General features: G+C 39.4%; 1 protein-coding gene across 1 annotated transcript; it reads right to left on the reverse strand.

Annotated features, from left to right (window-relative positions):
* Window positions 1-2,074: 2,074 nt before the first annotated feature.
* Window positions 2,075-9,323, reverse strand: asb1 (ankyrin repeat and SOCS box containing 1). Its single transcript, XM_037686316.1, has 5 exons — window positions 9,137-9,323; window positions 6,817-6,955; window positions 5,168-5,470; window positions 4,705-5,087; window positions 2,075-2,270 (listed from the first exon to the last, which is right to left on the reverse strand). The coding sequence occupies exons 1-5, from the start codon at window positions 9,234-9,236 to the stop codon at window positions 2,140-2,142; spliced, it is 1,056 nt and encodes a 351-aa protein (XP_037542244.1). The 5' UTR covers window positions 9,237-9,323; the 3' UTR covers window positions 2,075-2,139.
* Window positions 9,324-12,852: the final 3,529 nt, after the last annotated feature.

The following is a 12,852-nucleotide window of genomic DNA, read 5'->3' on the forward strand; positions in this document are numbered from 1 at the left end:
GATTCAAACCAGGTGTGCTGGAGCAGAGAAACATCTAAAGCATGCAGGATAGTGGCTCTCGGGGGCCAGGATTGAAGACCACTGCTTCTAGAACACCTCAGGAGACAGTAACTTTTAACATTATTCAACATTAAAATAAATTTGACCCCAAATACATGGAAATACAGTTAACTTAGGACTTTCCAACAGCAATTCACTACCCAATGAATCTGTCTGCAAATCGTCGGACCCAGGCTAGGTGGCGACCATTTTGAGGGACTGCCTAATGAACACAATTGAAAAAAACACTGCATGTTCCATATCAACAAGAAATCAACAGTACTTAAAAATGTTTCCAATTGTCTCCAGTCTTGTCTTATGATTATTTTGATCAATTTCCTGCAGACATTAAGACCAGGTTTCTGCAGAAATTGGAGTTTGGGGTTTGAAAATGTGACAATATGAAATCAATCCCAATGAATGACCAAAAGTCAAGTACAGCATAACAACATCTATCTCTACTTAACTAAAGCAATAGGTGAGATATATTTCATCCATCCATCATCTTCACCAGCTTCTTCGTTTTCGGGAATACTGGTGCCCATGTCCAGCAGTCACTGTGTGAGAGGCAGGAGACACCCTGGACATGTGGTCTCCAGTCCATCACACGGACACATGGAGACAAATGAGACAAACAACTATTCACTCTCTAGGTACAATTTAGAGTTACCAATCAGCCCAACATGCATGTTTTTGGTCTGTGGGAGGAAACCGGAGCACCCCGAGTAAACTCACGAATGCACAGAGAGAACATGCAGACGCCATCCAGAGAGGTCCCCGGCCGGGATTTGATCTGGCAACCTTCTTGCTGAGAGGCAACAGCTGTACCAACTGCACCACCGTACCGCCGTGAGTTGTATTTATGAAAAAATACTTGTTGATCAACCTATTATACTAAAACTATAGCCAAACAAAACTCAGCCTTGTTGGTTTTAATAAATGCAGACAATGAACAATAAAACAGATTAACTGACCCACCAAAGAATAAAATGTCTCTAACCCCGTTTATGGCGCTAATAAAACAGTTTATTAACATATGTTTGAACTTAGAACATATTTTTCTGATCAGTCATTACCCTATTCAACAGTTCTTAAATTCATGGGTCACTAAATTCTCCCCATAACAATAAATTACACCCAATATTTACCTTTAATAAAGTGGTGAGAACAGATATTAACATATTTCACATGAGTGCCCTCAGGACTGAACCTGCTACAGCTTCAGTATTTTCTCCTGCAGGCATATGCTCACCATGCCATTTCTGTCTACTTTAAGGAAGATGAAAATATGTAGAAACTCTGGGTCTGTTAACCATTTTTTATCTTAAGTTGTCACAGGAGTAAATGCCACCATTTAGGAAACTTTTACTGCTGGAATACCCAATGTTTACATGATTTAGGTCCCTCAAAATGGCAGCACTGGGTAAGCAAACCTTACCCAATCACATGATTATTGAGAAATCTATGTGGTGAAGTCACTGTGCATGTTATTCATTTTTGGGTTTATTTTTTGCAAGAAAAAAATCTACTCTGTTTAATCTTTTGTTGCAAAACCCCCCTCAAAAAAACAATGGGAACATCCATTGTGGTAACCATTTGGAAAAGTGCAGCTGACTTCAATAAATACTTAGCAGATTATCGAATAAATCATTGAGCTATAAACCTGGATTCTAGGCCTGAGAGACCTAAAATCAAGGTTTGCATAAATGCAAAAGCAATTAAAAGAGCTGGATCAGTACAATCTCATACCAATGGATGGAACATGAGCTTTAACCAGTTCAACACTGGATTTTATTCTAAAAGTGCTAGAACCAGAACATATTCTGGTGAAAAACGTTGACTGTAAGACACACACAGCAGTTTCCACAAGTCGACACATGGCTAAGGCTTCTCTCATCCCCATAATTGTTTCAACTATTCCTTATATTGACGCAAAGATGGGACATAACCGCTACCGTTCAAACATTTAGAACAAAACGTTTATTATCATGAAATAAGAAGACGATAACAACGTGTCTTTGGGACTCACTGGTATTTTTTCTTTTTCTCCCAAGGATTCAGTTGGATGAGCACTTTACAAGACCACGGTGTGGATGGTAGTCAGTTCTGGTGAAGCAGGAAATTCTTTATAGGTTCTGGTAGCGGTAACACAGCCGTGTGCTTCAGGCGGTGTTTGCCCATGGCTCCGCGGATCCGGATGCGACACAAGTGCGTCAGCCGTTGAGGGTTTCCTGGGATAAAAGACAACCAGGTTCCAGCAAATAAGTCCACATAGATTCAGTTCAGTCTTTATCTTTTAGATTTTCATTAAATAACTTAATCCAGATATTTGGTCCATAACTTTTATTGTTGGCTGTGAAGAAATGTTGAGAAACCTGAACTGTTACGTCTAAACACCGCAGGAAAACTGATTTAACAACCTGCTTTGTTCTTTTACAAAATCTTGTTTTTTTTGAAAAAAAAAAAAAAATATATATATATATATATATATATATATAGTCGTCCCTCGTTTATTGTGAGGTTTTAGTTGCAGATGAGGGGGTCAGGATTTGGTATAAAAATACATTAAAATCTTAGGCTTTCAAAGTTAATGTGAGTAATTAAATAAAAATTAATTCCTAGCATTCCTTGAAATAACTCACATCTGCCTCTCATGCCAGATGTTACAACCTGTTTGTATTGTGATCCTTGTATTGTGATTATTGAGCATGGACTTTGTTGTTTTCAACCAGTTTGACAAGACAGTCAACAAGGACGAGGGCCGGCAATGGAGGAGAGGCGTGACAAAGAGACCATCTGATCACAGGCAGAACTGGTTTGTTCCACTTTGGAGTAAACTGTTGGAGGAAGAATCAGTTTTGTTGTGTTTCCTTGACTGATGAAGCCTTCCGGATCTAAGGCGAAACGTACAAAAAAACAAAAAAAAAGAAACTGTCCAGATGACCTGACTGAAAAATGTTGGATTTTATACCTGGATTATTGAGCATGGACTTTGTTGTTATTGTGATCCTTGTTTACCTGAGCAGTGTTTGGGTTTCGTTGTTTTAAGGATGGAGTGAGACCTCTTCTCTACAGAGGATCTTGGAGTACTGACAGGTCAGCTGCTGATCTGCACAGAAGCTCGTCAGCTGCTGAATGGCTCCCACACAACATCTGGAAGTTTACAAGTCGTGACATTCCAGCAGTGATTTGTGACTCTCACTGGTCAAAAGCTGTGTGGACATAATTTGTGATTTTACTGAAAATTAGTTTGTAAGTTTTTCACATTTTGTAATAAATCCAAGCTACTTTAAATCTTTTCTCTAATCTCTATAAAGCTCTAATCTTTTCCCCCACTAATTTTTTTCCTTTTGTTAGATTAGGGCGATTAAATTAGAGGCTTTATTTGTTCATTTCTATTGAAGTTTTAAGTAACACAGTGCCCTAAAGAACTGAACGTTTTGTTTGTTGTTTTGGACTTAGTTTACCCTGAACATGTTGCTTCATTGTGTAAAAAATGTTCATACTTTCTAAATAAGTCTAAATAAATAAGGCTGGTTTTACTAAAAGTGGACTCCAGAATTCCCAGAGATTTAAACTAAGATCATCTTATGATTAAGTTATAGCTGCTTTGTAAAAGGAATGATTAATTATTGGATCTCAGATGGACAGACAGACTGTAGACGTGTTTTATGGACAAATAAGTCCACATTTTAGTTGTTTCTACCTGACAAACAAAATAAATTAGCATCGGCATCCACATTGTATCTGACCTGCATGCTGTAAGTGTGAAGGTATCAGAGGTTTGTAGAGAGCTATGTTTCATGAAAGTGACATCTTTTCCCAGAAAAGTAATTTAAGGAGAATGATGCTTGACCTCGTTCTGCACACGTTACACCAACAGGCTTCCTGAACACAAGAGAGTCCCCGACTGTCCCGCCTGCAGTCCAGATCAGTCTCGTATTAAAAATACATGAAGCATCCAATAACAAAAGGAGAATCACATGACGACCAAAACTGCTGAGTCACTGAAATGTTGAATTCAGCATGAAGATATCCTGTTTTAAAGCCGTCATATGCTTCTAATATGTTAATAAACAAGAAATCCTCTATTTTCCTTTCTTTGAAATATGTTTTTAAATCAAACTGAAGCAGGAAAAGCTTAATAAAAAATAAAAAAAAGTCTGTTTTTGGTCGGGTTCGGGTCTGTAATCACAGTTAATTGGTCGGTTTCGTGTCGGGCTCGGAAACGATGATATGGGTTCGGGTCGGGCCGGATTTTTTAGGCCTGATTGCAACTCTACTCCAAAAGCGTCTGGTTTTCAACGGCTGCAGAGAGCCGATCAGAACTCGACCAGAACCGGACCAAGGCTGGTGAGTCCCCATATAAAATTTTGCAGTACTGTACAGTACATATACGCATGTTGTTAAAATGACGTAGGTTCAAAAGTTTAGAACATTGCAAGAGTGTGGGAAGGGTTTATAAAGCCTTAAAATATACATACATACTAAAATAAATATAGCGTTCCTACTTCATGGTTTTTCAACTATCGCGGGTGTGTGGAACGCATCCCCTGCGATAATCGAGGGACTACTGTTTTCGCCAAACGTTTATTAAAAAGAACTTGTTTTAGTGCTCCCCATATCTACTTGTTGGATTTGTTCTTGGGAGATATTCGTACTCACTCCTCGCTTCCAAGAAGACTCTGAGCGCTTCCGGATCCACCTTCCTCCGGTTTGGCGCCTCCAGCTCCGACTCGTCCCAGGGCACGAGGGTTGTGTCGGCCCCGTGATCCAGCAGCAGGTGGATGAAGGCCACGTCACAGCCGTGTCGCAGCACAGCGTCCAGCAGGCAGGAGGCCAGGCCGCGGGTCAGGGCCTCGTGGCAGACGGGCCCGGTGTAGTTGAAGTCCGGCTGCGCGCCGGCTCGGAGCAGCAGCCGGAAACATTCCAGGTGGTGGTACGCCGCGCTGATGTAGAGGGGACACACCACCAGGGTGTTCAGGGTGCGAGCGCTCAGGAGGAGCCGGGGACCCAGCTGGTGGTCCATGTCGACGTCAGCGTTGAACCTGGGACAAAACACACCATCCAGTCCGTTTACCAAACATGGATGAACCACCTGGTTGAGACACGAGTACCTGGTCCTCACCTGATGAGCTCCTGCAGGATGTCCACCCTCCCCACCCTCGCTGCGTGATACAATGGGGTGCTGCGGTGGTGCCGGCTCCCGTTGGGATCAGCTCCGGCTTCCAGGAGGATCCGAACACAGTCCAGGTGGCCGTTAACGACCGCCACGTAGAGGGCCGTCTGACCTTTGACATCGACCAGGTCCACGTTGGCTCCCTGGGCGATCAGAAAGGCCACGCAGGCGGCGTGCCCGGCAGTGGCCGCGATCCGCAGGGGGGTGCAGGGCAGACAGCCGCAGCACCACACCGACTTCTCATTAATACGCCTGAAACCAAATCAGAAGGAAGACATTCAGTGGTTTGGACTTGTTTTATTTGAAGTTTTACATTAGTTTTTGAGGAAGAAAAGAAGAAAAAAAAAAAACAAGAAAAAAAACCCTTCCCCTTTAAAAATTTCTCCTCAAAATGTAATTTAGACATTTTATTTTGAAAATTAATCTGTGACAGCGTGCAACCCAAAATACCATACCATACCATTTTATTTATAAAGCACTTTAAACAGTGACAGGGCCAACCAGAGGGCTGTGCAAAAACAGAAACAAACAGGCAAAGCACACAGCAACATATAACATAACGTGAAATCAAAATATAGAAACAAAACAATGTAGCTTCAACCGTCATTTGTCACATTTTTTAATAAATAAAGCAGGGATGCACAATATTATCGGCATGATATCGGACGATATTAGTGTCAAAGTTCAATATCGGACATCGGCCATTCCATGGAAATAACTCACTGAAAAAAAATTTTTTAAATAAAAGATGCTGTTTTTGTGTGACAACCCAGTGACAAGGATGCCTGCAGCGACAGCACAACGTGATGACGTCACGTGCACCTACCTGATCTCACGGCGGAGAGGAATAAGTCAAAATGTCAGCGGTGTGGACGTTTTTGTTTTTCGTTGAGGATGTCGAATTCCAAAGATTTTTGGACGACGTGGAGCTTCGCTACATCGTCCACAGTCAGAGAGATTTTTCCGACGTAACATTATCGGAGTTACAAGCCGTCATTTCTGACGTCATTGAGACGCTAACAGCTGATAGCACTTGGGTGAGTTTTACCACAGACATTTGGACGTCGTGTTAGCCCCGTTAGCATGATTAGTCTTACGGCGCAATGGATAGACAAAAACTTTGAACTTAAAAAGTCTGTCCTTCATGCACAGGAGTGCAGAGGATCCCACACTGCAGCTAGGAACCTGGAACAAGCCTCCACAAGTGAGACATCACAGGTGACTAATGCTAATAAATAACATTTAACACTTTTCATTTAATATAAGTTAAAGTGCTATGCATATCATATATGTCTGTTACTGAATATATGTCACCAGCTGTTACAGCTGTTACACAACTTTTGTAGCAAATAAGCCTAAATAAGACAGCTATGTTCTGACAAAGGTTAGTATATAAAATATCGCTATCGGAATCAGTTATCGATCGGCATATCAGCCAAAAATCCAATATTGTGCATCCCTAAAATAAAGCAACAGTCCAGTGAATCCCCTTCTGTTTGCACGATTGATCCATCAAAAAAACAAAAAAACCCGACGCTGACGTGTCTGTAGCTTTGCAGATTGAAGCGTCGCTCAGCGTTTTTATGAATCCACCTCACCGTCTGAAGCTGTCCTCCTGCAGCAGGTTCCTCAGGGTGTCCAGGTCGCCCACGTAAGCGGCGTTGTGGAGGCGCATGTCATCCTGCTCCAGAGGCTTGTCACAAAACTGCTCCTGGAGCCATTCCTTCAGGTGCCGACCTGACGGACGCACACGCAGAAAACGACAAGGAAATTCTAATCTTTGTCGGATTTCCTTCGACAAGAAACAAACCTCAACAAACAACATCCTGTGGATTCGGCCTCTGACAGCAAGAACATTTCTGCACAACCTATAGTTAAAACAACAAAATTATTATAGAATAAGAATGTGTCGACATATGTGTTGCTGTTTATTATGGTTTTATTTATTTACACATATTTGTACAGTTCATACTGAGCGACAAATATAAAAAGCAGCATGCCAATGTACTTTACATTACTGTGACCCAATAGTTGCATAAATCATGGCTCCATTTCCGTGCTCAAACCAGTAGAAGGTTTTCCTTCATGTTATAAAACATGTTACACATTAGGGCTCAACATTTCCTGACAACTCTACATGAGTTTCTTTATTGTATTAAATAAAGGAACCGGCTTATTGCGGTCGTTTTGGATTCCGTGAAGCTCCTGTAAAAGCATCTGGGACTATGGAAGCCCATCTCTGCCATCTTGATTTAAAAATTTAAAAATAAAAAAACTCACTTGCTTATGATTATGACTTAAATTTCTCAAAATTTTAAGCCATTATATCATATTTGTGAAATACTATATTATAATTATATTCAAAGTCAAAAATCTGAGATTGTATTTTGAAATACAAAATGTTAAATCACAGTTATGAGATGATTACTCAGAACTACGGCCACATAATTATGACAACCATTAAGTGTAGAACCATTAAGTGTAGAACCACTAGACTGAGGAACAGCTTCTACCCTGAACCCTAACCAGAAAAAAACACCGCAATGCCACTTTAATTGGAGATTTGTCACTTTATCTGTGCTGCTGATTATCCATGCTGCTGATTTCTTACTCGTCTGCTCACAACAGACTCATGTTCAGGCTGCTGTTTAAATACACCATATTATATTACATTATTATTGTTTAGCGTAGGCCTGTTGCAATAAACAATAAATCAAATAATTCCATGATAAATGAAAATGATCAACCTCATTTTCGTTTATCGGCTTTATCGTTTCTTCGTGTCTCTCTCTTTCTACTGAAGACACTGGATGAGAAAAGGCTCAACTCTGGTGCTCTTCAAGGACCCCTCCCTTTCTCTTTAAAATCCATTTGAATCATCCAAAATCGTGTTTTTGGAACGTTAAAAGCAGCTAAGCTGAGAAGCTAAGCTGTGAGCTAAGCTAACAGGCCGACTTCGGGGGGAAAAAAAAACCTCCGTCTTGTCGAAGCTCCAAAATTCCCCCGTGCCTTCGTGTAAAAAGTTTTTCTCTGCAAACAGAAGCTGAGAACTTGTTTACTGATTTTTTATTAAAAGCTGTGCGTGAAAAATTTTATGTTAAAGAGCTCAAACCACGCCGAGCGTCCGCCATTATAAGAACAGAATAAAAGGAAGTCGACAGCCCATGCCATGTCAAGGGGCCTCCCTCCCATTTTTCTTAAAGAGACACGCTGCTCGCTCCCTCACTATCCATCCTTCGGTTCAAACAGTCTTATACTGCCATCAGGTGGTCAAAAAAAGGCATAATACCCAAAACAAATTAGCAAACATTGCTTCTTAAATTTGACAATAATTACTGATTATTGTCAAAATTTCAAACAATATTATCGTTTATCACAATAATTTTCTTAGACAATTAATCGCCCAGTAAAATTTGTTATTGTGACAGGCCTAGTTTAGCGTATATCTTATATCCTCGTATACTGTTTCTTTTTTAGACTTTACATTTTTGCAAGTTTTGGGTCTAACTGGGACCTTGAGTACACAATTTCATTCCACCCACATGTACCACATGTGATGCGAATGACAATAAAGTCACCTTGAACCTTTTACTTTAGAGTGGCAGCAATGGACTTCCATACCACAACAATCAGGAATAATAAACACCATTACAACACTGCAGTATGAAAAAGCCTTGACACAGAAAAACAAAAGATATTCTGTGCTTTGGACTTCTCATGTTTCTTTTTGTTGTTGTTGTTTTTCATAAGTGTTTGAGAAAGAAAAGCAAAAATACACATGATCCCTCCTAAAAAAAATCTGAAATTTTAATTTAGATACTTTTTTTTTAATGTAATATGTGAAGGCATGCAATCCAAAATACTGTATGCAGCTTCAAGGTCCGTGAGAACCAGCAGGATCACCTGGGCTCTTGTTACCTGCGTTAGTGGCCCCGGGCAGGTGGGAGACGGTGATGAGCGGAGGGAAGATGATGCTGCTGGGCGGCTCGTCCACATCAGCGACTGGACCGTCCGCCATGATGGTCCCGGAAATGACCCACAGTCTCCCTTTGAAGACTTATAAACCAAAGAAGGCCCGAACCGGACTAAAGACCAGCACATAAACAAACGCGACTGTTGTTGACGGAGGCGTCCATTTGAGTCACTGCGCTACTTCCGGGTTGAGATCCTCTGTCACATTTAAAGGGGCCGCGTCTATTTTTTTTTTTTTTTACTTTATTTTTAATCGGCCTAAACAGAAAACCGAATTTAATCACATTGACTTAAGTTGTTACCCTTATTTTAAAAGAAATTTTAAGTTTTGTTTTGATTTGTTAGTCCTAGAAATAATATGATTAAAAAAAAACCTCAAATTATTTGAGATTTATTTTTTTTAATCTTTGAAAAGAACTTTGTCTTGTGTGACCAAATGTTTGTTTATTCCAAAAACGTCTGCATTAAATAGTTTTTAAATATGTTGCCAGAATTTATTTGAAATAGGTTGCATATTTTTTTGTTCCAGTTCTTGTTGGACTTAAACCTCATAACACTAGGCCTGTGAATAATTTAAGCATAAAAAATGTTTATGAAGTCCGACTCCAACGCGAGAATGAAATGTGTTCCTCAGACCATGGTAAAATAAATAAAATGTAGAGTAAATGACCTAAAGTTTAGAGGGTAGTTTAAAGGCTCATGAGCCTCACTTGTTGTTCCTCAGCCTTGCTGGTTTGAAGTAAGGAGATGAACGGGTGGGGTCCAGAATCTTTGTTCTGGTTCTGCATCTTCCAGTGTAAATATCTTCTAATGAAGGAAGGAATCTGTCAGATTTTGGGCTGTTCCAATCATGCAGTTCTCATACCACCCGTCATGTAAACGTCAGGACACGCTTCTGTAAAAGAGGCCAGCCTCCTTATAAAATATGATGAGCATAATTTGTTTTTAGTTGATAAAAACCCATATTAAATCAGCGCTATAAATGCAGTTTTAGCTAAATATAACGATGCACGCAAGTTGACAGTCACAAAACATCTTTTTGCACTAAACTTAGTAAGCTGTCAATTGGCACATCTCAGCATGAATGAGAAAAATTGGAGGAAATCGGTTTAGTGAATCTGAACGGTACTGCAATTCAATTCAGTTTATTTTTATAGCACCAAGTTACAACAAAAATCACCTCAGGGTACTGCAAAGGCCCAGCAAAACGTTTAAGATGGATATTTTACTCCATGATTTCAGGTTATAACTCTGTGGGAAACATTTTATTGGTACAAATGTAGTGCTAATTAAAATGTTGCTTTTGTACATGCAAGCAGAAAAATGATATATTGTTTTGATGGTTAACGATGCGTCTAATGATCGATCCGTAGTAGAATCGATTTTTTGCCAAGTTTTGTGTTACTCGTCAACACAACATTGGTTCATCCCTTTAGTTTAGAAGCTTTTTCATGCCTGAATAATTCAGGTCGGAAGTACGAGGCTTTAAAAACAAAGGAGAACAAAATTACTTCTAAATATAGTTAAGTTCAGAGTGTTGTATTGAAAGTACCGGCAAATGAAAAAAAAAAAAAAAAAAAGTTTAAAGAAAACCCCTTAAAAAAGCCTGGAGAAAAGATCAATTTTAAATATTACAAGCAAGTTTGGCTCCTTGGAAGCAAAATATATAAAAAGAAAGGGTGGATCCAGATAAGGTAAGCATAAAATGAACATAACTAAAATGTATCACATCCATCTTTTAGCTGTCCGTGTGCACAGTCATTTTTGGGTGGGTAACATACACCAGGGAGACATGCAGCCATGGCTTTCTGCAGCCCGATGACAGACACTGAGATCATGGCACTGCTTTAAAAATAAACCCACAGGTCAGCAGACCCGTGAGTCCTCATAGGCGGACAGGTTGCCTGCAGACTCCCAGCTCGGTTTAATAAAAGGAATGCTGAGCTGAAGGTTTCCACTTCAAATACAACGCAGATTTAGAGTGTTTAGTTTGTATTCGCTGGAAACCAACTCACTCGCTGCTTTGGACGCCGTCACAAGAGCCGGGACTCCGAAGCACAGATGAGTCGTTACGAGCCCACGAGGGAGTCGCAATCTGATTTAAACACATTATCAAAGGTTTTCACATGCAAACTGAATGTTTACAAGGCCCCCAAATTAAATAATCTAGTCCAGTGTAGCAGAAAGTCTACATAAAACCTTCAGAATTACAAAGTAGAGTCATCACGTCACTTTAAACCTTCTCATTAAGTCACAGGCTGAACAAACCCCCAATTTACACCGTCACAAATAATAAACAAGAGACAAACATTTACTGCAATGTCTTTATTTTATTCCCACTCCACTACAAAATTATAGACTCATTTCACTATGATACAGGCTCCACATATACAGAATGTACATCTTAAAAAACAACGACTGAGGACAGTGTGCAGTGTACACGGTCACTTCATGTAACGCAGGAGCAACAAGGATGTTCACCCTTCAGGTATTAGTAGTTCTCCAGTACAGGTCCCACTGATTTAAGACGAGTTTCATAAAATACTGAGAAAAAATGTTTAAAGCAATATTAGTGCAGTTTGCCTGTTAAACCTTCAACAAGGCTCTTCTTTCTTTAGAGAATAATGTAAATGTTATTTTTCAAAGCTTCTCTTCAGTGACAAAAGGAGGCACCAGTTTCAAAGCATATCTCTCCCTTGTATTAAAAACAGTTCTTTAAATATTCTAGGTCATGGCATTAGTAAATTCTTAGAGGTGTTTAACGTTTGACAGTTCGGCAATAAACTAATCCGAAAAGGCAGGAGTACAAAACCTGTGAGCAGAAAATGTAGATATTTGATGGTTTTGGTAAAAATAAGTCCTCTGAATTAATAAACTTAGTTTTTATTTGATGGGAATAACTAATTATTGTAAAAAAAAAAAAAAAAGGATTACATTCATCAGTCCAATTTGTGTTTTTGAGAAAAAAACTAGGAGAGAGGTCACTTTTAGTCAGACATCTTGACTACATTTACCAGCTTAGTATTGCTTATTCCTGTTAGCTCCATGTATAAAGCACATTCACACAGCTGCAAAGGAAGCAGGCAAAATATATTCTTTTTGTATCTGTAAAATGTATAAATAAACTCTGATCTAGCCAGCTGTTTCAAAAAATTCTTCAGGACGCCTACACTTTTACTTTTAAATTCACATTTACACTAAAATCTAATGTTTTTATGTTAGAAAGAATCGTAAACTGCAAAGCTGACAAAAAGCACATTTATCCCCTTAAAATGTTTAAAAAGTGACTTCACATTATCAAAGTGCAGAAGTGCTTTAAGAGTGGAAGAGTGAATGAAGAGTGACATTTTTTTACACAATGGGATCTGAGAACGAGGCCAAGAAATCAAGAACAGAGAAGAAAGAAGAACATTTAAAACCAAACTAGAGAAATTGCATTTCCTGCGAAAATGCAGTGTGAATGCTTTTTGCTGAGAAACAGCTGAAATTAGCTAAAAACATGCTGAAATGCAAGAAAAAGCCTAAGTTAGCAGAAGAAAGCAGAAAGAACACGTTTGCTGAATTTGGTTTAAATACGCAGAAATCAGCACAAAAAAAAGTAAATAAGATTTAAAAGCTGAAATTAGAAGAAAAAAATAGCTGAAAAGGCTAAAAGAAACTTA

This window comes from Nematolebias whitei, chromosome 13, assembly GCF_014905685.2.
Source record: "Nematolebias whitei isolate Nwh7 chromosome 13, NemWhi1, whole genome shotgun sequence".
NCBI classification, from domain to species: Eukaryota; Metazoa; Chordata; class Actinopteri; order Cyprinodontiformes; family Rivulidae; genus Nematolebias; species Nematolebias whitei.